The following is a 27501-nucleotide window of genomic DNA, read 5'->3' on the forward strand; positions in this document are numbered from 1 at the left end:
TCAATAGAAATTTTGGCTATTTTTAACAAACCAGTGACCGAGATAGGAGAAGACATGTATCATGCACAACATATTTCAGATTATCATGAGTTTTGTCATATTTGTGTTGTAATTATATTTTTTAATATGTTTCATTATTCTCGGCTATCATCTCAATTATTACACTTTTAAATTTTGTCTATTGTATAAGATAAATGTATCAATTATTTTTTCAGTGTTTTTTAATCTGTTTTAATACTACTAACTAATTTTCTTATTTTTAATTAACGAACATAACAAAAAATATCAACGGCACATAAATTTAACTACAAAATCACATACAACCTAACTAAAAAATTGTATTATAATTTTATCCAATTTTTTCATTTTTCTTTATCTGTATATTTCTCTTTAAAAAAAATTAAAAACAAAATTAAAAAAATTAATTTAATAAAAAAGTAATTTTAAAACCAATTAAAAATATTTTTATATAATAAAATATTTATATTTTTTAATAATTTAAATTAAAAAAAAACTCGCACGGAAGTCGGAGTGGCCAAACCCGATCTGGATGCAAAACAAGTGTATTGTGGGAAAAAAATTTTAAAGTAGTGTATTCTGGGAATTTGTTGGGGAGAGAAGGTGCATAGCCAAAAAAAAATCCTATAATGTGTGTGCTTGTATTTTTTTCTTTAATTGATTCTAGTTTAGTTAAAATTTAATCTATTAAATAACTACCGACAGTTTTTTAGTTTCCAACATCATTGTTTGAGTGACACCAGGAGTTTAAAATAAAAATTTTAATATATAAAAAATCTAACACATAGGAAAAAAATTGAGAATCCTAAAATAAAATTCATTAATTTATTAGAAATTTAAAACATATTTTAGTTTTATCTTTGTAATAAAATTTATTTTAATTTTTATCTTTTAAAATATTCATTTGAATCATTTAACTCTTAAATTTGAGTTAAAATTATCTTTTTTAAAAACAATGATCGTTTTCAAATTTGGATGATAATTTTGAACCCCTTTTAATTAATTCTGTATGTGAAACAAATTCTACTATATTTATCTACATAAAATCTATAGAATTTAACTAATGTTCAATAAAAAGAATTATAAACAAAGCTAAAATCATGCAAAAAGTGAATTAATCTCATGAGAAGTCGAAAAACCAAAAAATATAATATATTCTTTTCTCAATCATAGTGATAAGTGATAATTTTAAGATTTTAAAATCATCATTATGAACGAGAATTTTTTTGGTACTAGTACAATAACAATAATGAAGTTCTAACCTATCACTTCACATAAATTATTCAAGCCTTACACTACTAGTTTGTTTGGTTTCACTTTGGAGTATTCATTTTGTCTAGAATTGATTTTAAGTGTTTTTTCACATATTTAATTTTGTTAGAGAATAAATTAAAATTGATTCTTATTCCAAAATTAATTTTAAGTTGAAATAACTTTGAGCACGTAACTTATGTGTTACATTCAAAATTTTATGTCATGTTTTATTTCTAACTTAATTTTATATTAAAAATAACCAAACATAAATCATATATCACTTTAAAATAAATTTTACAAAATTATTTTAATTCAAAATGAGTGTCGTCATCGCTCATCCAAACACATACTATTAGACTGACCCTAATGACCCTAATGGATTTTATTACAGTGAAATCTAGTACTTATCCCAACAAAAAATCTCAAGAAAATGTGAGTTCATTTCTAAATAATATATTATCTTAGAGATTAATTTAGCAAGATTACCTAATGTGAATGACCTCCAGTTTTAGAACTTAACTTTGTAGTTATATATTGAATAGTGTTATAAATTGCATAAAGCCTTATCTATTAGGATCATATAGGTAAGACCCTTACGGACTGTTTCAGTATACTTCAAAGTTTTGCACTGCTTAGGAGTGATGGTTAATGGTAGTTTATAAATACCTTTATTCCTCAACTTTTCAAAGTAACTTTTAAGGACAAAACTCCAACTAGAGGCACAGCAAACAATACTCCGAGCGATGTACTGGACTAAAAGTCGAAATAATGGCGTCATCTATGCTAAGCAAGGACGTAAGCCTAAGCCATACATGAAAGCTAACAGGCACTCTGAAAAAGGTCTTTAGCCTCGATCAAGAGGCTATTGTTCTGGTACACTTTAAAGTCCCGCATTAATCATGATCAAGGTAATTTATAAACATATTTGCTCCTCAAATCTCCGAGGTGTTTTTTAAGGGGGAAAAATGAGAGACTCATATATACCAGTACCGAAGTGGACAAAACCTCCAAAGACATAGTGAACTTAAGATAACAAGTATGATTAAGGTTAAATTCCAACTTTTTTGAACATATAATGTCAAGTTATGTAAATTTGGTAAGAAAAACCAATAATCTAATCCTTAGTTGTTTTTAAAATATATGCATGAACTTTATCAACTTTCTCATTAATTGGTTTTCTTGTTTGAGTTTACCAAAACCCATTCTACATGGTGACGGGCCGATAGAAACTGATTCAAATGTTTCAATTCCGTATCTTAGGAAAAAGGAAAAAAGAGTTATCCAAGAGTAAGGGATTTTTCTTCCCAACTAATTGTTCGTCAATGACAATAGGCTCAAAGTATCTATTAAGATCAATCTAGCTTTTATGACATTAGTACTATTAGATAGACGATTACATCAAATCACTTTGTATTGAGTTGTATATAAAGGATGTTATATGTGGCGCTCTGTAATTTTTCATTCATTTTCAGATTAATAAAATAGAGGAGCACTTTGCCTCTCTCTTGAATCCTCTAGATTCAGCATGGTATCAGAGCTACCTTGAGATCGATCTCACGCAATATTTAGATTTTGAGAAATGCTAAACTTTCTCTAATAGTCTTTGTGATTGGTTGAAATTTTTTTGGAAATCATCAATTTTCATAGTTTACACATGATAAGAGTTTGATATTGAGAGAGAGATTTGAGATTAAAGAGAGAGAGAGTATTATTCAACCCAATCATTAAATGATTACAAGCTCGTACTAACTTAAGTCAACAGTCTGTCCTAAGAAAAATAAATCTATCAGAGTATGTATATTCTAATATCACATATCATTTAATAATTTTCTCTCTTGATTTAATAATAAGACCCACTAAAACTGATTATTTTAAGAAATTTTAACCAATCATATTGCTACTCTACCTGTGACAACATTACAGATTACATGTTTGATCCGAAAGTTTTATCAAAATCTGAAATTATCGCATTCCTTGAAACAATTGTTTGAGGAGTACAAAACACTAAGCAGAGAAACCAATGCAAGAGCTGAGATCCGTTCATATATACGCACCAACAAATTAAGTAAAATAAATTTGATACACGGTCACAGACCCTGATTACACGATATATCCATCCATATATTTATGATCATAAATAATAATGATAAGTAAAGAAAGGCAAAGTCAGCATATAGTTCACTCTATTAATTGTACCTCCTTGCAGCATCTTTGATCTGAAAGATTATGCAATGTCACCTTCTCCACTTAGGTTGGATCAATTTATCTGAAATTGATAATATCCACATAATAGTGGTAAATGGAAAAAGTAAAACTTCAAGAAGAGTTCACTACTATTTTAAGGAGTCCACATCGATCATTCAGGGATAAAGAGAAAATAAAGCAACTGTTTGTATTGATTTCAAGTACATGGGACAGATAAAATAAAAAAATAAAATGAGCACATAACATAATAACACTTTATATTGTGAGAAATGAAAACTACAAATATAGATCATTAGATTCTACTTGAATGGTCAAGATTAAAAGAAAAATACCCATAGTTTTTTAAAGTGATCATATGACCGTTAAATAACTTTTAATCTTGATCATTTGTGCATGGTTTTAAAATGAGAACAGTTCTCAGTTGATAAAAAAAATCATTTTAAAACAAGTTGCCAAAATTCTGAATCACACTAGAAATAAGCATGCATGACAAGACCAATTTTGTGTGTGTGTGTGTGTTGAGCATGTATTACTGTAGATGAATGCATGTGTCTAAGCATTGTAATTGTATTTCCAAAAGCATTTGTTACAAATTCACAATCAATTGAAATGATTAAAAAAGATTAAAACCAAATGTTTATCTCGTGAATAGATGAAAAAGCAAAAAGGTGCAAAATCCTATATTCTTACCAGTGCCATCCTTTGAAGATGATAGAGATCTGTTGGTCCTTATCTTGTTGCTCAAGGCAGCCAATCTATCTGACCATGGAGGGAATGAACCTAGCTTGCCATTAAGCGAAGACGAAAGTGAAAGCCGCCTGGTTATACTACTTACGTCCGCCAAATCGCTAACAGACCTTGGAGAGCCTTGTTCATGTCCTCTTAGCTTAGCTTTTGTAGATTCAGTGGGAGCCATATAACTAGGGCGTCTTGGAGTGTTATTATGTAACAGATTTTCATGATCTGCAAAATTAGCTGGCAGGGAAGCTCTTCTCTGGAAATTCTTTGAATTTACATTATTCAAGTCCTCAATGAATTCTCCATCTTTACCATTCACCAAGCTAGACTGCAAGGGAGCATTAGTATCGTTACATGACTCATTAGTATCATGCTCTTCTGTTTGCTGTCCTAAACTTTTTTCAAGATCAGACTGTTTTGACTCTGACACTGCCAAACCTTCCAACTTCTTTGAAGGAGCACCAGCATCATCCTCTTGAACATCAGTGACTGTTGTATGATCTGAAACTGTTCTTGTGATGTGTGTTCTTTTCTTATTAGCAACCTCGGATTTATCAAAACCATTCTGAATTTGAGGTTTTTTAGAACTCCTTTTCTCAAGATCCTTTTGTGGATGTTCCTTGGCTGAATGCAATGGGAGGTTTGAATCCTTTTTCGGATAGCATTTATGTTTGTTAGAATCTGAAACTGAATCATCACCAGCCCTCACAGAAGGTGCTTTCCTGGCATTTCTTTTAACTTGACCCTTGTTAGTTTCAACTATTTGACAACTTCCATTTTTCTTATCAGACATTGAATCAGGTTTCCGCGCTTCTCGAAGAGGTACCCAAAAGTGTGATTTCGTCCAGCGATCAAGCCACTCCCAAGCCAAGTTAGGTTCACCAGCATTATATTTGAGATTTGGAGAAACAGAAGAGGGTGATGAAGCCTGAAGCTGAAAGGGATAATATGTACTCTAAGTTATGATCTAAAGTGAGGAAAAATGGACAAGAGTAGGAAAATATCCTTCTCCCAACCTTAGTTATACAATTCATATTCATAATTCATAAAGGATATCGGTAAATGAGTTTAGTGATTGACCTATGAAATGCTAAGGGTTAACAATTTAGAATCAATCAGGCACCATTTCTTTTTGTTACAATCAATATAATTCATTTTAATAAATAATTGTATGTATGACTTTAGTAATTGACCTGTAAGATGCTGAGGTATAAACTTACAATTAATACATACAACATGCCATTTGTCATTTCAATATCCAAAAACAACTAGTCATATGTAATACCAAGAAATTTTTGGTGCACATTATTGCCAGGCTTCACAAAGCATGTAAAAAACAGGAATTCCGAGAATACAACAGATATGACAAGAGGAAGGCGAACAACTTGAACTGAAGCAAATAATGAAAATAAAATGTGGTGTGAAACGTGATGATGATTCTAGAAATATGATCAATAGACAAAGAGGTAGTAAATGTCCATCATATAACATGGGAAAAAAAAGCCTAAAAATGTGTGCTTATTTTGTCCTTGTTTAAGGCAATATATACTATTACAGCAAACTCAAAATGAAACAGATCTAGGCTAGTAGCAAGAGAACCAACCTTACAATTTATTAAGGCAACAATCCTTCATGGACAGTAAAAATATTAGTTGATAATAGCATCTTCATTCTAGTTTTAGTGAACTGAATAAGCTATATCATTTAAAGTACAAACAAGAACAAAGTTACACTCTTACATTAGACAAGAATACTTTCTACCTTGTTAATAAAGATACTATCCGAGAGCTTCCCTGCCTGTGTGGTTGAATCTACTCCAATAAAATTCGGAAGTTTAGTATCCTGAGCAAAAAGATATTGCAGAAGCAGTTAGCTGCTGCATAAAAGGAGAAGAGGAAAGTAACTGGTGAAATTCAGCTTCTCATCAATGCTATGTGATATGAAGCATAAATCTTTCAATATTGATTAAATGAAAAACCTCTAACATGTCTATTCAAAAAAATTATGTAAAATGAACAACAGATGATTGTGTTGGTAGCATTAGTTCAAGTACTTTTACCTTAAAAATTTTCTGGACTGCAAGCCCAACATCGGAGTGCCTAACCTTGTACCCACGAGCCAATGCTTGAAATTTAACTATTGACTGCACACAATATAAAGCAGAAACAGCTTGTCGTCGAACCAACAGGCCACGAATATAAGCTTGCAGTGGTATGACACTTTTGAGAGTTTTAAATGTCCCACGCGCCTTCAATTCAGCAATATAGGAATCACTTTATGCATTCATGAACCATAGGCATACAAACTTCCAGATGAGGAATCAGTGTTTATGAAATTTGCACTTTGCAGTGATAGTTTATAAATTAAAGATCAAAGCACACCAGATATATTTAGGAAGAATTCCAAAATCCAAATAATAATGCATTAATGAAATGTTGAACAGACAAGGCCATACACATATTTTTCAACTGAGAATCTAAACTTTTAAAACTGAAATGACTGCAGATGTGTTAGTATCTGTCAACATTTCTAACACATGTAATGCGTTCAAGGTTCTCTAAATAATCATAACTGAGATGCATGAGCTAATTCAACAGGTATCAGCTACATTGCTATATTTAATCCTGTTTAATATCTAAGATTAAAGATTAAGAGTTACAAAAAAATTAAAAACCAAAAAACATATGCTGATTATTTTTTACCATATTTTCTATACCCATGAAACACAGCTTCGATATGTGATATCGATATGTGATACAAGTACAACTGAATATATACACGAAATTCTATAAAATATAGAATATGATGTGGCTGAATATGCTAGCCTCATTATAAAAGTTCAAATTGTTAGTTTATTCAATTTCATACAAACAAATCACAAGCAGGAAGTCCACTCGCAGTCATACATCATGATCACTGTATATATTTTTTCTGCTATTTCCGAGGATGAACTCTTGAACAAAAGAATGTGTAATATCATAGGTATTACAATTTCGATCCAAGTCGATCCCAGCTCAAGAAACAGGATGTAACTCATATCTATACTTAATCTTTTGAAAGAATACTCTCGGGAGTCATGATAAGTAATCAGAAGCATTAAATACAAATCAGTGCTGAATTCAGTTACCACCATAAAAAATATTAACAATAAAAAGCTACGTTAACATTTATTTCTCAAAGGTCTTCAATTCCAAGGAGAAGCAAACCAAGTTGTCGATATACTCTATCTTCTGTAAGTTGCAGAACAACAGAATAAAAACCCAATTGTAAAATTCAAAAATTACAGTTGACAGAAGATTGTTAAACAGAGATCATTTTCCTTCATGATGAAATATCTAAGAGGTTCAAGTACAGCAAAGACAAACTAATAAACATTAAGCACCCAAGACATGGTCCAGAAGAAAGTGGTCACAACTATTGCTAAAATAAAAGGGTTTCCCTAATAATTTGTACAAATAGAAAATAACTATAATGTACAATTTAGAAATTTGGTAGTGAACATAACTTCCAAAGGACATTGTGTATATATAAGATGTGAATACCTGATAGCCTCTAATAGCAGCCTGAACTATTATAGCTGCTTCTATTTGCCCGATTTTTTCATGATGGTCCCCAGAACCAATATTAGCGAGTGATTGTGCTTTGTCCTGTTTGTCTTCAATTGAAAGAATTACCCCATCATTTGATGATACACTAACTACTTCCTTTTCTGATAGCACTCCTTTAATAGCATTGGCTCCAGATGTTGGAGTAGACATGGATGTCTCGGAAGACACCACCAGAACATCCTTGTTACTTGAAGGTTTCTTTACAACAGAATTGAAATCACAACTACAACTTAGAGTTACATTTACAGCCAACAAACAACAGAATAGTAAATCTATATATATATATATATATATATATTTATTTATTTCAGGAAAATTTTGCACTTTAGGCATTTAGACATACGATCCATAATGTGGATAAAATAACAAATGTATGCACTTTAATGGTGCAGGTAAATTTTCACCAGTTAAAGATTTTGTCCTTCACAATCTCTTTTATAATACAGACATTGAGTATAATGAATCCTAAACAGAAACTGATTCCAATCACAAAAGCCAAAAAAGAAACTTACATAAATATCTTTCTCTCTTGAAGACTTAGACTTTGATGATGATTTCTTCCCCAGAAGTAAGTTTCTGATCCATTTTCCAGGACTTTGTCTTCCCATGTCGCCAAACATAAATAATTCAGAACGCACCGAACTCAAATATCAAAACCTGCAAAATACAACAGAAACTCAATTACATCTTAATTAGAAAATTTTCAGAAAAACCATACAGACATTTAATTCGACCATGTAAAGACCAAGAACCAGAAATATAAAATCAGAATAAAAAAATTAATTACACTAGCACCAGCACATTGTAATTTCTTCTCACATATAAGGTAACATGTTATTATTATCCCCAAGACTCCAATTTAAACCGTCTCAAATCTGCACAGAAAAATTACCACAAGGAGTTTAAAAAAAAAAATCTTCAGTTCCTATTTTCTACTAATAAGGACAAGAAGTAGAAGTCGAAGAGAAGCAGAAATGGTTCTTCTTGTGCACAATGCCAAACAAGAGTCACCTTCAAGGTGCACGCTTTACTATAAGAGAACAGTGAAACTAGGAAAAACACAAACGTTTGATGCCAACAAGAAGGAAAGGAACAGGTCCAGAGAACAAGTTATGAAGTGGTGGAATGCATGAACATAACATAAAACATAACTGTCATAACATTTGAGGAATGAATGATGTGTGAGAAGAAAACTTTGAAACTTAGAAGGAAAATAAAGAGATAAATAAACAACGTGGCAAGTCATTAAGGAACAGACAGAAGTGACAGTGTACTACGGAATTCAAGAGACGCTCTGGAATACAACTGAAAGATACCTCCCTCGAGGTTTCATGTCTCAAATCTGAAGCAAGCAAATAGATCCACGTTTTATTTTTATCAATATTCTTATTCTATATTCTGCTATGTCTTTTGGTCCCGGATACAGAAATAAATGTAGAAAATAATGTTGTGGAAATTATTACTTGTTGCTTAATAAAATAATTATCGTTATTTTATATAATACAAAAATAAATAAATAAATAAATAATTTTATAAAATTAATCTTATATCATTATTAATTCATTTATAAATTTTTTATTATTATTAATATTATAAGAGATATAAATAAAAATAATAATTAATATTATATTAAAAAGTTAAAATAATAATTTTTTTAAAATAATTTTTTTTTCTTACACAATAATTATAAAAAATTGGGAAGAGTATATGAACACCACCTCTCCTAATTTAAGGCACATTATCCATTTAAGAGATTGGATTTTGTTTTTTTAATAGATGCATATAGATTTAGAAATTATATTTCTGAATACATATTCAAAAGACGTAATTACCTTACTATCATAAACATTGGTATTTGTATTCTTTATTTTTTAAAAAAAATGAATTCTTTTAATAGTTAAAATTGTGTTTCATGTTACAAAATTATTTTTAATTTTTATCAATAGAAAAACTAATCTACTAACTTATAATCTCAAAATGAGTGTTCAGAATTTTATGTTTAGTATATTTATAGAGTCTAATTTTTATGCGCTGTCAAAACAAATAAATTTTACAAATTAATAAATCAGAAGTTATAAAAAAATATTTCTAATAAAATAATTAATGTAAAAATTAATAAATTGATCATTTATAATAATTTATAATTAGATAAGAATATGCAAAGTTTAAAAACTCATTTCATTATCATATAAAGATGACTGGTTAGTGCGTTATGCTAATTGAAATTCATCTAATCATTTGTCATTTCAAAAGTGAGGTGTCTTTTGTCATGTTGCAATGATGAATACATACAATATTAATAATTAATAATTTATTTAGTATAAAAGAAGCCACAGCCAGTCAGCCACTGCACCGCCGTTAGAAATGAATCCATTTTCAACTCCTAGGTATTTTAATTTTAGTCCTGTTACTAAAATTATTGCAGGTTTTGAATTTTCAATACAAGGCATTTTAAATTCTCTATATGTGTTGATAAAGATACAAATTTGTTTCTGTGGTATAACGTTTCAATTTAAAATTTATAATTAAATAAATTTAAATATAAATATTATTTTAATTATTTAAAATTAATTATATTATACTGTAAAATAATTGGGTACTCAAATATTACGTATTTATTCCTTAATTATATTTTGATAAAATAATTCTATTTTAGTATTTTATAATTTTTTAAGAGAGAGCTGTTGAAAGTATTATTTTAATGTAGTTAACTTAAAACAAATAGGCACCATGTTAATTATTAATTAAGAATAGTCTTCAAGAAAATATTTAATGCGATACTGATTGTATAAAATGATATATATTCTGTAACAAATTTATTTTTTAATAAGTTAAAACAGAGGAAGGGAGTAGGAGAAAGAAAAGAATATTAATAATAATGATAATTTTAAAAAAAAAGTTATAAATTTAATTCAAATAATTAAATTAATCATTTTTTTTAATTTTGATGACATGAGTAATTGGTTTTTTATCATATATATATATATATATATATATATATATATAAATTAAATTATATTAATAATTTTGATCAATTACTACAATATTCAATAACCTTCAATTGGATATTATGTTTTTAAAATTTATCTTTGATTAAAAATTTCTTCATATATACAAAATTTCATTAAAATTGAACGGTTAGGTTAATAAAAATTATATATTAAAAAAAATTAGCCCCCACACCCCAATAATGTGTTTCTATAGGTTTTTTTCTGTTTTTTTTTTAATCTACATTATTTTATAATTTAATTCTCAATATATACTATTTGGGACTTTCTCTCTTCTTTTTATTTATTTTTCAAATATTTAAAATTTTCAATATAACCAATACTACTTTTTGAAATTTTATGCTAAGATAGATGTATCAATTATTTTTATTATATTTTTTAGTTTATTTTAATACTATTAACTAATTTTTTTATTTTTTTAATAAACAATCTAACAAAAAAAATAAAGTAACAAAAAAAATTATACTCCAATTTTATCCTATTTTTTTATTTTTTTCTGTATATTTTTTAAAAAAAATTATAAAATTTAATTTAATAAATAAGTAATTTTAAAATCAATTTAAAAAATTATAGAAGATGATATTTATATTTTATAATATTTTAAATTAAAAAAACAGAAAAGAAAAAAATTAAGTAATATATATTGAGAATTAAATTACAAATGTAGATTCAGAAAAAAATACGAGAGAAAGTGTATTTACCGCAAAAAAAAAAAAAAAGAAAGAAACTTCTTCCCATACTGATTACATGGTCTTATGTATAGGAACTGATTACGGAGGGAGTAGTTTTCGTTTTGTTTTCTATTAATTTCGTCTTTTTGTTGAGAATTTTTTAATTAATGTGATATTCCTCAATGTTTGGTTATCCCGAATAATTGCACGTACGAGGCCGTAACGCAAACCATGCTAGATTGCTAGTGCGACTCTAACGTAGTATAGTCGCGAGGAACCAAGATTAAACAAACAAAAATTTAAAGAGGCTAAAGTATGATTTCACGTGTTTTCCTTTCCGTGCCTAACAAAAATTAAGGATTAATAATATTACTCAATTCAAATACTCTTTTAAAACACTTGGATTACACATTACTTGGTTCAGAAAATGGCAAATAGTTCTGTAAAAATAAAAATGGTAAAAGAATGGAGAAATTATAAATTAAGAAAACTCAAATAATCTAGTACTTGAACATTTGAATTACAAAAATGTACAATTTTTTTATTAAAAACAACTTTTTAAACATTCACAACTTGACTCTAATTAATTAAATTAAATATGGAGATAATTAAGAAGAATAATAAAAAAATATCTTAGTTAATTTACTCTTAAAATAAGCAAGAGTTTTTGTCTTATTTTTCATCGCAACGACCAAGATATTTCCTCATGTCAAACAAATCATAATATAATGATACTTTTTCTCATGATACAAGTATCTTTGTATAAGTTGAAAAATCACAGGAAAACATTAGAAAAGTTGAATTATATTTCAAAAAGTTGATGGACAACAAAACTTTTGTCAACTAAAAAACGTTGAGAAGCACTTAAAAATGGATTAAATATAATTTTATTCCTTAAATTTTTGTTGAATTTTAATTTTAGTTTTTAAACATTTATATATCATACAATTTAGTTTCTGAATTTTATATAAAAAAAAAACACATGTTTTTAGTCTCATTTCACAACTGAAGTTAAAAAATGTAAAAATTTGAGAGTAATGTTAGAGAATAAAAACATGTTTTTTTTAATAAATTTGAGAGACTAGATTACATGATATGAAAGTTTGAAAATTAAAACAAGATTCAATAAAAGTAAAGATTAAATGTTAGATTAAAATTTTTAACCTGTGATATTACAAACTACAAAATGAAACACAGTTTATTAATAAAATGCGGAAAAACAAAAAAAAATGTACCTCCAGTCATTACTATGAAAGTGTTATCTTATTTTGATTCTTCCAAGCTCTCAATCTCTATGTAGATGGTGTATCAGAGAAAATTAAAAGAAGAGAGCTCATGGACCAAATACATGTGCTATATATAGACATTCTACCATCAAGAATACATTTAGTAATCATTATCACTCATTAGTGGTAATTACCACCCATTAGTAGTCATTCAATATTTGGCTTCTCAATTCCAAAACTAATGGAACATTTCATTTTCCTAAACGTACAGACCAAATTATTACATTCTCCCACTTGATCCAAACGTTTTGACTTAATTATTAAAATATGTCAATGCTTAATCTTCTTAAGAAATGAATATACAAATCATAGTGACAATTCCTCTTATAACGAGTAATGTCATCCATGTATTACAATATGCACAATTTCCCAAGCAATATACTCAAAGTGGTAATAAAATTTAATGAATAAACTCCATGTTTATTCTTGGTCCAAAACATAATTTTCTCAAATAAATCAATGTGCACCTAAATATGAGAAAATATCATAATATAAAAGTTTCAAGTCTAACATGTATGATACAATCATAAAGTGGAACCAAGTCTCATTCTTTCTACATGATCCTTAAATTTAAACAATGGCATGCCCTTAGTTAAAGGATTAGCAATCATCAACTTAATGCTTAAATACTCAATAACTACTTTCTTATCTTTTACTCTTTCTCTGATGGCTAAGTACTTAATGTTGATGTGCTTACTTCGACTTCCACTTTTGTTATTCTTAGCCATAAAGACAACAACTGAGTTATCACAGAAAATTCTCAAAGGCCTTGAAATAGTATTAACTATCCTCAACCCAAAAATGAAACTCTTAAGTCATACACCATGTGATGTAGCCTCAAAATAAGAGACAAACTTAGCTTTCATGATAGAAGTAGCAGTCAAAGTCTACTTAACACTCCTCCACGAAATAGCTCCACCAGCCATCATGAAATGGTACCCAGATGTTGGTTTGCGAGAGTCAACATAGCCAGCAAAGTCTGAGTCTGAATAACCAATCACATCTAGATTATCTATTTGTCTATACATAAGCATGTAATTTTTGGTCCCCTCCAATGGTCAATACCTGAATTACTCTGATATCTTCCTAACATTCCAACTGGAAAAGCAATGTTAGGCCTTGTGCACACATGAACATACATGAGGCTTCCAAAAACTGAAGCACAAGGAATGTTTTTCATTTGTTCCCTTTCAAAGTTATTCTTTGGGCATTGGTTCAAATTAAACCTATCACTCTTCGCAATGGGAGCAACACTTGGTGAACAATCTTTCATCTGAAATCTCTCTAAAATTTTGTTAATATAGGTTTCCTGTGATAGACCTAAAATACCTCGAGGTCTATCTCTATGAATCATAATGTCGATGACATAAGATGCATCACCCATATCTTTCATGTCAAAATTCTTAGAGAGAAATTGTTTCACCTCATGTAGCAAACTTCGATAATTGGCTGCAAGTAAAATATCATCTACATATAAAACAAGAAAACATATTTTACTCCCACTGACCTTGTGGTATATGCATTGATCCATGAGGTTTTCATCAAAACCAATTGAAGAAATTATACCATGAAACTTAAGGTACCACTAACAGGCGGCTTGTTTTAAACCATATATAGATTTATTAAGCTTGCAAACAAAATGCTCACCACTACTAGAGGAGAAGCCTTCATGTTGTTTCATATAAACCTTCTCCTCTAAATCACCATTAAGAAAGGCTATTTTCACATCCATTTGTTGCAACTCAAGGTCAAAATGAGTAACTAATGTCAAGATAATATGAAGAGAATCTTTCTTAGATACAGGAAAAAAAGTCTCTGTGTAGTCGATTTCTTCTTTTTGAGTAAATCCCTTAGCAACGAGTCTTGCCTTGTATATCTCAATGTTGCCTAATGAATCCCTTTTGGTCTTAAAGACTCATTTACAACCAATGGTCTTTGCCCCATTAGGCAACTCTACAAGGTTCCAAACTCTGTTACTCTGCATGGAATTCATCTCATCCTTCATGGCATCATACCATAAATTTGACATTTTACAACTCATGGCTTGATCAAAAGTTCCATGATCATTTTTAGCTCCAATATTATAGTCAGATTCTTGCAAATATACAATATAATAACTAGGAATAATTGATTTTCTTACTCTAGTAGACCTTCTTAATGTTGCATCAACATTTTCTTGGGGATCATGTTGTTCAACTGGTTGCTCATCATTTTCAGGAATTTGATGATCTATTGGATTATCAGCAACAGGTTGTGGAATGTGAGTCATGTGTTGTTCATCATCCCTTTGAACTTGAGGGGTATGAATTACAACCAATTTTTCACTTGATATGGAAGGTTGAGACTCTATATAATCAATTTCAAAACCTAAGTCCCTTAATTGACTACTCTCACTGATCAAGTCATTTTTAAGAAACTTGGCATTTCTTGATTTCACAATCCTAATAATATGATATGGACAGTAAAACCTATAACCTTTAGACCTTTAGGCATATCCAATGAAATACCCATTAATAGTCCTCGAGTCAAGTTTCTTTTCTTGTGGATTATATATTCTCACCTCATATGGACAACCCCAAACGCGCATATGTTTCAAACTCGGTTTCCAACCTTTAAACAACTCAAAAGGTGTCCTTTGGACATCCTTGGTTGGAACATAGTTTAATATATACACTATCATCTTTATTGCTTCAGCCCACAAGGATTTAGGAAGATTGGAGTTGCTAAGCATACTCCGTACCAAGTCCAATAATGTTCGGTTCCTTCTTTCTGCCACACCATTCTAATTTGGAGAACAAGGCATAGTGTACTGGGTAACAATCTCATGTTCTTGAAGAAACTTTGCAAAAGGACCAGGTGCTTGTCCATTCTCAGTATATCTGCCATAATATTCTCTACCTCTATCTGATCTCACTATTTTTATTTGCTTGCCACATTGGTTCTCAACTTTAGCCTTAAAGACTTTGAAGGCATCCAATGCTTCATTTTTGTTATGAAGCAAATAAACATTCATATATCATGAATAATCATCTATAAAGGTGATAAAATATTTCTGAACACGTGCATCCATATCTGAACAACAAATATCAGTATGAATTATTTCTAATATGCTTGAACTCCTGTTAGCACCTTTCTTAGACATGTTAGTCTGCTTACCCTTAATGCAGTCCACACAAGTCTTAAAGTCAGCAAAGTCTAGAGTATTGAGTACCCCATCTTTCACTAACCTTTTAATCCTCTCAATGGAGATATGTCCTAATCTCCGGTGCCATAACATAAAGGAATTCTCATTAATATTACACCTTTTAATACCAGTTTGAATATACATTGAAATATAAGTGATGTAATTTTGTAAACCAAGAAGATAAAGACCATCAGACAAGATATTATTCCCAACACATTCAGAATTATAAAATAACTCAAATGATGTGTCTTTAAAATTAAAGCAATATCCAAAAGGTACAAGTTTAGAAACAGAAATCAAGTTTCGAGAAAAACTTGGTAAATAAAAGGTCATTTCTAATTTCAAAATAAATCCACTACTTAAAGTTAAAATGCAAGTTCCAATAACCTCCATAGGTGAGCCTAGCTTATTGCCTGATAAAATGTTTTGCTCACTTCCTACTGGTTTCCTTAGGTTTTGCATACCTTATAAAGAATTTGCAATATGGATAGTAGATCCAAAATCAATTCACCAGGTGTTTATATTAACACTAACCATATTAGATTCATAACATACCAATAAGATTGATTTACCTTTCTTCTTAAGCCATTTCTGGAATCCAGGGCAATTCTTCTTCATGTGTCCCTTCTTCTTACAAAAGAAACACTTTGTCACCTTCTTAATATTAGCTTGAGGTGGTATTTTATCATTCCCCTTCTGATTAGCTTGAGACTTAGCTGCTTTATTCTTCCCAAAAGCAGTTATCAACAATGCACTCTCACCCATCTCCATTACAAGTCTTTCTTCTTCCTGAACACACATGGTCATTAATTCATTGATAGACCATTTGTCCTTATGTGTGTTGTAGGAAATCTTAAACGGCCCATATTCCTGCAGAAGGGGTGTTCAAAATGAAGTGCACCAGGAAGGACTCAGACATATCAACCTCCAATTTCTTAAGTTGAGCTGAAATATCTCACATTTTCATTATGTACTCACACACACCTTTCACACTGGTGAGCCGAAGAGAGAAGAACTTCATGATCAGGGTGCTTGCTAAAGCCTTACCTGAAGTGATGAACTTGTCATCAATGGCCTTAAGCAAGTCTTGGACCTTTTCATGTTGGTCGACAAAACCACATATCCTAGCCGAGATTTTGGTCTTAATGAACATCAAGCTAAGCCAGTTGGATCGCTCCCACCGCTCATATAGTACAACATCAGCTGGACTACTTTCATCTGTTATTGTAGGTGGTTCGTCTTTCGTTATAGCATAGTCTATGTCCATCTACCCTAGTTGCAGAAAAATTCTCTCCTTCCACATCTTATAGTTATCTCTTTTGAATTCGGGAACATCACATTGAATATCAGAAAAACTAACAGTTTGAGAAGCTGCAAAATCCAAAGGCTGATGTCAAAATTTGAGGCATATTAATCTTAATTGTATGTTTTACCAATGTAAGCATACCAAATGTAACATCTCATTTTTCGTAAATAAATTAAAAAGATTTTTAGTTAAAAAATAGAGTTTTAGAAAAGGGCGAAGTTTTTATAATTAAATAAATAAGGAGGAATATATGTATTAAAATAATGATTTGATGGAAAAAAAAAGATATTTCATTTGATAGGAAATAAAATAGAGTTCATTTTTTATAAAATAATAAAAATAAATAAATAGAGTAAATAATAGGTTGTGAGAACCCTAGCTATAAATAGAGACATGTTATGCTAGTTTTCAAACTGATAATAAGTTCTATGTCTCTTCTTCTTCTCAATTTCGTTTTCTCTTTTCCCCTCCCAAAACTCTATTTTTTCCCTCATACACTCATACCTATCTTAGTCAAATGATGATCTCAGACTCTTTAACCGTTGGATCATCATGATGCTTCAGTACCACGTACGCAACTCAATTTATAGCATTCTCACCGTTGTAAATTTTAAAATAATGTCGTACCTGAGAGAAATTTCCTTCGTATTATAGCTTTCTCTTTTCCCGCAGAGACCCAAAACCTGTCATAGTAAAACTATGATCCTGGAATCATTAACCGTTGGATTATCGTGAAATTTTGATACATGGTTTACAATTCAATTACGCACATCCTCACCGTTGGGACTTGCAAAGTAATATTTACATTGAGAGAAACGTGAATCGCACGAAGACAGTACAAAATGAAGGCTTTAATCTCTTTTCTTTCTTTCTAACGCTTGGAAATCCTATTAGATCAAATCAGAGGAAAAGCTTGAAGAATCTCAGGAAATTGCTAGAGATGCCGATATCGCTGTCAGAATACACATGTGAGCCCGCTTAGAGGTAAGGAATGAATTTATCGCAATTGGAGTTAGAATGAACATGTGTAGGGATCTTAGAAGATTAAATTGGGGTTTGTTTTGGGATGTTTATTGAATTATAATTTTTCCTTTATGATTATAAATACAATATTGATGTCCTGATGCGAACTGGTTGATAAAATTGAGTGCTGCTGGTGTTTTCATTATTTTACACCTATGATTTTGATTAATTAATTTTGATATAATTGTGTGAAATTATTTGAGGTGTTTTACTCCCCATATTATGATAAACCTTTTGTATAAATTGTTATATTGAGATTATGAAATTGTGCTTCAAATTGTGAGTATGTGATAAATTGAACCTTGTGATGAATGGAGAAATACATGTGTATTGAGATGTGTGTATTGAGTTGTGAGCAATAAACTGTGCAATCACACAATTATAAAACCCTTTAAGGGTGACAAGTATTGTGAAGAGATCTACTGTGGGGACCCGACAAATTTAATCACAACTGCGGTGAGATAAAATTATTTTGAGAACAATTGAGGAGTCGTGTGTATTGCATAATTCATAGGTAAAGTGTATATGATTTATGAGGTGTGATAACATATTAAATTGAAATTGTACCATTGTGATTGAGACCGAGTGTATGAGATAAATTGAGTGTGTATTGACTTGTAATATATGTGTGCATTGAGTTGTGAGCTATGGATTGGAAAATCACATGACTATAAGACCCTTTAAGGGCAATGAGTTAATGCGCGACAAGGATTGTGATGGAAACCTCCGAGGGGACCTGACGAGTTTAATCACCAGCGCGACGAGATAAAATTATTTTGAGAACAATTGAGAAGTCATGTGTTTTGTACAGTTCATAGATAGAGTCTGTGTGATAAAATGTTTTCTTGGTTGGACCAGAATCAGGAGGGAGAGGCCCTGACGGACTCTTCGGAGTGTAGGCCTTGGGGGTAAATACACCTGATTTGAGTGTTCCTTTAAGCCTGTGTCAATCCCACATGGTTCACAAAACAACGTGACCCTAACTGGTTTCCCTATGATTTTACCTAGTGAGAGTGATCTAACTTACTAGTGTGTGGTTTGTCTTGTCATGTACTCCTAGGCACCCGACGAGGTTTTTTGTTGACATGATACCACATTGCATATAAGATTGAGTCTTAGTGTATTTGTTGCATAATGATTGTGTATTGATTGATTTAGTGATATTGTGTTTTGATCATTGAGTACGTGAATGATGTGAAAACAAATGAGACGTGTTATGTTATGATGTGATGTTACGCGACAAAGTGGTGAAATGACGTGAGCTATATTTAAGTAAGTTTTATCTCATTTATATGATATGTATATCTGTATTGTCTTGTTTCCCTCTATTTTGACACTTAATTTTTATTAGTTTTAAATCATCTTAATAATTGAATAACTTGAAAAATAAAAGTAAGGAGGAAATACGAAATCAAGATAAGTCAATATGCTCGTAAAAAATAAGTCAACATAGGAAGAAATATTAAAACCAAAATAAGTGATCGTCATATTCAAACCAGTAGTACAAAAGAAATCAAAATAGTAACAGCAAAACATCATTGGTGGGTCATCCTCCCAATGTACATCCTAGTGCAATGCCTAATTTTGCGAGCGAGTGTTAATATGCAGGGTGTGGAGGTATAAACATTAGTGCTAAGGGGAATCATTCTTAGATCAAGCATAGCCTTAACTTCTTGATCAACCATCTCAAATAAAGCCTACAAAAACAAATATGAAGGTTTGATTGTCATTTAACACATAAGGATGATATTTACACTTATAGGAAAATCATGAGATTGACTTAAATTGGACTCTAGCTACTCTTGTCAAGGGGTCTAACTCAGTTGGTTATATAAAGATGTGTAACTTATTGTAAATCTCCCGACACAATTTTTAATTCTTACAAATAAAAAAAAAATTAAACTCTAGCTTACTACATCCAAGGAGCTATTGCACAAGTACTCTCGAGGAGCCTCTCAGAGGTTGTCCATATATAATCTACTAGGCGCCTAATGTTTGTATGAGAAATGTATGGAACCAAGGTATTCAAGCATGCACATCGATGGACAAACCTTAAGCATAGGCACTCCTTTGGTTTCATAATCAAGGATGAGAACGAGATATTGAATAAACTTTGCATCACATTCCTCAACTAAAGGTACGTGCTTCGTAATAAAGTGTGATAAGTAAGGAACCCCTTAATCTTATTCATGCTAAAACTGTCGTAGCACTCTATAATGAACACTGCATTGCTTGCATGTGTGATGTCGAATGAATATGAATAAACAATTCAACATCAATTGACAATTGTTATTATAGAGATTAATTCTACCTCTATATTTAGTATTTTGATAGCATTAATAAACTATCGGTCACTTACATTAATGTATGCATTCGGCCATTCCTTCTAGGTGCAACTGTTCAAGAATCATGTGAGGGCATGACTACAATTTTATTTTGTCTATGCTCTTTCTTAGGGTTACGACACACATATATCATACTGATAGAATTTGAAATTTTATTATTTTATTATTAATATTATGTGTATATTATATTGTGTTGGTTTGAATTTATCAAGTTTTTAGAACTCATTAACTCAATATCCAACTCAACTATAATTAGGTTAATCAAAATGATCCAAACTCAATCCACTATATAATGTAGTTGAATTGGGTTGAGTTGGGTTGATTGAGTTCAGAAGTTGATGACAACTTGTTTATTTCTATTTATGTATGTGAATAATCAAAGTAAAAATTTTAAAATATTCTTTTTATAGGATGAAGTTAGACTGTAAAAAAATTTAAAACATTAATATATTTTACTAATTGTTTATTAAACATAGTAAAATAACTCATAATTAAGAGAGTTTTCATGAAAAAAAAATTATTACAATAAATATTTTGAATTGATTCTTATAAAGGATGAAATGAAATTTCTAATTATAATTATTCATTTTATTTGCTGTAAAGGTTTAAGGAAAACACTAGTAAACAATCGTACCTGTCATCGATCCAGAGTGGTTGGTGGTAGGTGTATATTTTTCTTGCACATTGCATATATATAGATAAAATTGTAAGTTTACTCAACAAATTTACAAAGATATTTAATTCTTATAATATTTTTTATAATTTACTTTTTTATTATATGTATTTCACCGCATCACTAATTTTATTTCATGTTTTCCCCTTGACTTTAACTACCTAGCTATCTTATTTGTAAAACATGTACAAGCATAATTTTTCAAATATCAGAGTGAAATGTAATTTACCTCTTTTTTATGTATGTCGAGAGTCTGAATTAATTCCATGTGTAGTGTAAGGAATCAATAAATAAAGATGTATATAGTAGCTATATACTATATTAATTTGAATTAAAATATATTATAATTTATAATGTTCACTAATTTTATATAAACTATGAATATTTTGTTTATAATGTTTACTAAGCTCTTTAGAAGAGTATGTGTACTAGCTAATATCAAAAGTCCCTGCCAAATTCAATTTTCATTTAATACATTTATATATTTTGTCAATAAGATTGATCAGTAAAATCTGAACACTTCCATCGCTATTTCAATTTTTTTAAAATCAAAATCAAAATCAAACATCATAAAACTGCGTAGGAAGATTCTGCAAAATCTGAACACATGCATTATCTATTCAGCAAAATCTTTCTCCACAGACTCTTCTATTCTCAGTTTCAATAAAATATCAACTCAATACTTCAAAGTCAAAATTCTTCTCTTCACCTAGGAGTTAGCCAAATTGACTTCTCCATCATCACACACTAAAAAAAATAAAGTGATTACTGATTAGACTTTTGATTATACCAAAATTATTATAGTGATCAAGTTGTGACAATACGACAATACAGATGCTCTATAATACTTTTTTCAAAAACAATGGACCAGTACCAGCAATGTACACAAGGGAAACCAAATGCTAAAACGCTTCTTCAGATCTTGTCCTTTATTCCATTTTAATCTTCATGACAGGTTGTCCAACACTATTCCATAATGCAAGGATAATAAACAAAGAAAAGGATTAGCTAGGCGGAAAATAATTCACTGTACATTAAAATATGTGTCAGTGTCACGCATTTTTACCAAAAATGTGTGTGCCAATAACCTCGGTCTTCAGTCTTCACTTTGCCCTCACTTTAGAGGGAACACCTCACCGACACCAACCCCCACCAGCATAAAGCTCCAAAATCCAAGCTAACTTCACCCCAACCATTGGGCAGTTATGGCATTATTATTGACAATGAAAGCTGAATTATTGTGGATAAAAAGAGCATAATTATGATGCATTATTAAAAAAAAAAAACCTTACATTATGAATTGTAAATTTGTAATGATATGACTTTTTTTTCAGTACTTTGTATAAAAGATTTTTAAGTATATCATATAAATATTATTTATGTGATGTTCAAAGTCAGATAAAATTATTGTTAACGGTACTCAATAGTCTTTTTAAAATAATTATTATAGATTTTAATTTTGATGTATTTTTAAAATAATTATCATAAATATCAACAAATTTATCATGACATAATTAAATGAATTTTGACATTATTAATAAAATCTTATTAAATTGTATTACAAAAGTTAACAATTTTCCTATATATACCATTCATAATTGGATGATACCAGCACATTTTAGTTAAGTTTGGATAATAAAAGAGCCTGCCATTCCCTGCAATCACGTGCCATGGCGTGTGGGTTACATGAACAATTCTTTAGGAAATATCGTGTTAACATACATGCAGGTCCAAAATAAAAATAAAATGGTCACCACCAAAGTTCCTGCACTTTGCAACTTTGATTTCAGCATTATGTTGACTTTGGAAGCTTGGATTTCTCGGGCAATGTAGCTGCTAGCTAGCTAGCAAACCAAGTGGCTATTTAATACGATGCCTTCAATACCCTCTGATCAGAATTCCCGTTTTAATAATGTCTTTGCACTCTTCCATGTGACATCTCTAACAAAAGTTCCTTTACTACTAAAACTCAAACTACTTTCTTGGTGGCTTCACTGAGAATTTTGAATTCTCATTCTTTTCTTCTGAGATCTCATCTCAGATCCATTTTATTTTACAAACTTGGGTCCTCTCCCCCCATTGTCCTACCACACCTGCTCCTCAGTACTGAAATTCTTTATTCTCATAATTCCCATCAAAAAATCTTTTTTTGCAATCATTATGCCATGACAAATAGCTTTTTTGTTTAAAAGCTTTTCTTTGCAAATTATTAGATTATGTACAACTGGAAATAAAAAAAAATTAAGAAAAAAAACAAAGCAAATAAAGACCATGGATTATTCTGTTTTGTATAGCTCTACTCAGTGAAACTCATACCATACCAATACCATCTTTTGAGCAATTTAACTGTTGTTTGTTTGTCATTTCATTTGTTTCAGCTCCGAACCCTGCAGTAGAGTATGCTGTGTTGTGTGTGACTAACCAAACCAATCTCTATCTTAGTAAAAGTATTTTAGCTTCATAACATGAAGAACTTGTGGCTTTGTTTCAGTTACTTGTTTCCTGCAATCATTCTTGTTCTGCTTACTCCTTCCTCAGTTGCACAGCTATCATCAAGTGAGGGTAGAATTCTATTCCAAGTTCAGAAGCTTCTTGAGTATCCTCAAGCTCTTCAAGGATGGACAAGATGGACCAACTTGTGCTTCCTCCCTCCCTCACCTTCCCTCAAGATTGTTTGCTCCAATGGTCATGTCACAGAACTTACAATCATTGGAAACAAGACCTCTCCATCTTCACACAACCCCAAAGCAGGTGCTTGGACTTCCCTTCAGACACTGTCTGAAAGATTCTCCATTGACTCTTTCTTCACTGTCATGACAAAGCTTTCAAATTTGAAGGTGTTGTCCTTGGTGTCTTTGGGTTTGTGGGGTCCTTTACCAGCCAAGATCAACAGGTTTTGGTCCTTGGAAGTGCTTAACATTAGCTCAAATTTCATTTATGGGGGAATTCCACAATCTCTATCCTCTATGAGGAATCTAAGGAGTCTTGTTTTGGTTGATAATCTCTTCAATGGAAGTGTTCCTGACCTCCAAAGGCTAACTTCTCTAGAAGAGCTCAACTTGGGAGGCAATAATTTGGGTGCTCAATTCCCTTCAGTGGGAAAGAATCTTGTCACTATTATGTTGAGAAATAATTCACTGAGATCTCATATCCCTCCACAACTTGTGCACTTTGATAAACTTCAGGTATTTGATGTGTCTTCCAATAATTTATTTGGAAACATCCCATCCTTTTTGATCTCTTTGCCTTCCCTTCAGTACCTAAACTTGGCTTCAAACCATCTAAGTGGTAACCTCTCAGTGAATATGGCATGTAGTTCTTCACTAACATTTGTGGATATCTCACACAACCTTCTGGTTGGAAAATTGCCATCCTGCTTTGGTTCAGTGTCTTCAAAGGCCAAAGTGCTATATTCTGGGAACTGTTTGTCAACCGAAAAAAGGTTAAATGATCAACAGCATCCATTTTCTTTTTGCAAGAGAGAGGGAGCTTTGGCTGTTAAGCCTCCAGCTAAAAATCTGAAGAAGGAATCGGGTTCGGGTACAAAACTAGGCCTAATGCTTGGAATAATTGTAGGAATTGTACTAATTGGAGGACTTCTGGTACTACTTGTTGTGTGCATCTTTAGGAAGTCCAAAGCAGAAAGATCACATCCTAAACTGGACAAATCTGTTGCTAATAAATATTCTACCAGTGTATCCCCCAGACCAATTGGTACAAGTAAGGCCACTATTTTGTTATTTTCTATCATTATTAATTGATGCTATATGATAAATCATACACATCTTAGATCATCTTTAAAATTCATGTTCCTGCATTTAAGTGATGCATTAATCTGGTTTCTTCTGTGGGAGTAGGACATATTCCACAGGCAATGAAGCAAGCTGCAGTTGGACTGCCACCATACCGTATCTTCACATCAGAGGAAATTGAAGATGCAACAAATAACTTTGACCCATCAAATTTAATAGAAGAGGGATCACTGGGACAGGTAAAAGATATTTTTATGATGTTAATGGATTCATAACTAGTGCTTTGTAATGAGATGGAACCCACAAGTTCAAGTATTAATGGCATTTACTATCATATTAATACAGCTATATAAAGGTTGGCTCAGAGATGGTTCAGTGGTCCTTGTTAATTGTGTAAAAATAAAGCAGAAAGGTTTGCCCCACAGCATCATGCAGCAAGTAGAGGTATTACACAATTTGAGGCACAGGCATACGGTGAGTGTTCTAGGACACTGCATCATTACTGAACAGGAGCATCCCCAAACAACAAGCACAGTCTTCATTGTGTTTGAGTACATCTCAAATGTGTCATTGAGGGATCAACTTTCAGGTAAACAATCATATAAAATAAAATGCTATAGCAAAAAATACAAATGCCCCCCAAAAATGTAACATGACATTATTCTTCATTCAAAAGATGGGAGAAAGAGGGAAATGCTGAAATGGCCACAAAGAATGGCAATGAGCATAGGCATTGCAAGAGGAGTTCAATTCTTACACACAGGAGTTGCTCCTGGCATATATGGCAACAATTTAAAGATTGAGAACATTCTGTTGGATGATAGTCTCAATGCAAAAGTCAGTAGATACAACATTCCATTGCCATCCAAGGTTTGGACAGACTACATAAGTTGATCATTCTCTCATTAGTATTTGCACAATTGCATCCATAATTCTAACTTGCATTGATCAATTTTCAGATTGCACATATTGAACAAAATGCCACCAATCATATTGGCAGGTATTTCTCTTCTTACTACCTTTTTCTTCTCTTCTATTCCACTGCTGTATCCTAAGTATAATTTATCGTTAAACCTATATGCAGCACAAACGATGCAGAAAAGGAAGATATCTATCAGTTGGGTATTATTCTACTTGAAGTTATCACTGGCAAACAAATTACATCCTCGAGTGAAATAGAGGAGCTGAAGGAAGAGGTATCTGTTAAAACTTTTTGTTCTTATTCAGATACTCTCCGTCTCATTTTGTTCGTCACTTTTGAAATAATTTTTTCTCTCAAGTTATTTGTCATTTTAGAATATCAAGAATGCATTAATTATTTATTTTTTAACATTTTCTTCAAGAAATAAATAATCTAGTAGATGTATAGCTGAAACTATACAAAAATAAGAGCATTTTAGTCAGATAAAGTTATAGTCATAAAAATTGAATTGTTGTCTTAAGATAAGCACGTTATCTTCAATGACAAGTAAAATGAGTCCAATGAAGCAAATAACTCCCTCTGCTCCAGATTAAATGACGTTTTAGAAAAAAAAATTGTTACAAAATAAATGTCATTTTACAAAACCAATGTTGCATTGAATAATTTTTTTCCAAAACTACCATTAATTAATATTTAGTGAAAATAGTATATAAGAAAAATAAATGAGTCATTAATTAAAGACATAAAGGATATATTAGGAAGTTACCTAATATTTTCTATGAAATTCAACAAATTAATTACTTTCTTTAATGTTAGTGCCAAAACCTCAAATATCATATAATCTTTAGCAAGTAACAACTTACAAAGTTTCCTAATCTTACACAGTAAATGTTCAAAACCCCACCGGAAAATTACAAGTGCTTACTCTAAGTACCAAAAAATTATGGTAATTAAACAAATCAAGTATATTTTTCATATCTTTAATTCTCTCTACGTCATGCTCAGCTGGAGAATGGTTCATCAGAAGCAACATCAGTAATTAGAAGCGCAATTGATCCTTCACTGAGGGGAACTTATGCATATGAATCAATGAAAACTGCAGTTCAGATCACCATCAACTGTCTCTCCAAGGTTTCTAGTCAGCGCCCTTCAATAGAGGATGTTCTTTGGAATTTGCAGTACGCAATGCAAGTTCAAGAGTCCTGGACCAGCAGTGGAAACCTCAGCACAAAATTGTAAACCACACTTGTCAATAAAAAAATGCTTGCTTACATTTCCATATGTTCATTATCATAATGAATAAAATGTTGATGTACATATGTAATTTCTTTCATAAGGCCCCAAAATGCAATTTGGCCTGCATTTTTCCATATTATTGTTGTTACTAAGGTTTTATAATACTTTGAATTAGGTTCCTATCAAAATATCAATCCCTTGCTCCATTTGATTTCGATGGTTGCAATAAATCATGTTATTCCAATAGGCCATACAAATTTAAAGCGTTAGAT

At 31.0% G+C, this 27501-nt stretch overlaps 2 protein-coding genes across 12 annotated transcripts; one reads left to right on the top strand and one right to left on the bottom strand.

Moving 5' to 3' along the window:
- Nucleotides 1-3216: 3216 nt before the first annotated feature.
- On the bottom strand, nucleotides 3217-9164 carry LOC114394884 (protein IQ-DOMAIN 31-like). Of its 11 annotated transcripts, none has more exons than XM_028356558.1 (8): nucleotides 9101-9164; nucleotides 8611-8698; nucleotides 8336-8480; nucleotides 7758-8021; nucleotides 6275-6463; nucleotides 5977-6057; nucleotides 4168-5149; nucleotides 3217-3538 (listed from the first exon to the last, which is right to left on the bottom strand). In XM_028356558.1, the coding sequence occupies exons 3-8, from the start codon at nucleotides 8441-8443 to the stop codon at nucleotides 3507-3509; spliced, it is 1656 nt and encodes a 551-aa protein (XP_028212359.1). In that variant the 5' UTR covers nucleotides 8444-8480; nucleotides 8611-8698; nucleotides 9101-9164; the 3' UTR covers nucleotides 3217-3506. The 11 variants fall into 11 exon arrangements, with proteins under 11 accessions (XP_028212359.1, XP_028212366.1, XP_028212361.1 ...); XM_028356565.1 differs by having other exon boundaries at nucleotides 8619-8698; nucleotides 9101-9161; XM_028356560.1 differs by having other exon boundaries at nucleotides 9140-9158.
- Nucleotides 9165-23036: 13872 nt separating this feature from the next.
- Nucleotides 23037-27444, top strand: LOC114396662 (probable LRR receptor-like serine/threonine-protein kinase At1g14390). Its single transcript, XM_028358749.1, has 7 exons — nucleotides 23037-25039; nucleotides 25177-25310; nucleotides 25417-25660; nucleotides 25748-25941; nucleotides 26031-26071; nucleotides 26156-26267; nucleotides 26999-27444. The coding sequence occupies exons 1-7, from the start codon at nucleotides 23785-23787 to the stop codon at nucleotides 27230-27232; spliced, it is 2214 nt and encodes a 737-aa protein (XP_028214550.1). The 5' UTR covers nucleotides 23037-23784; the 3' UTR covers nucleotides 27233-27444.
- The last annotated feature ends 57 nt before the right edge of the window (nucleotides 27445-27501 follow it).

This window comes from Glycine soja, chromosome 18, assembly GCF_004193775.1.
Source record: "Glycine soja cultivar W05 chromosome 18, ASM419377v2, whole genome shotgun sequence".
In the NCBI taxonomy this organism is placed as follows: Eukaryota; Viridiplantae; Streptophyta; class Magnoliopsida; order Fabales; family Fabaceae; genus Glycine; species Glycine soja.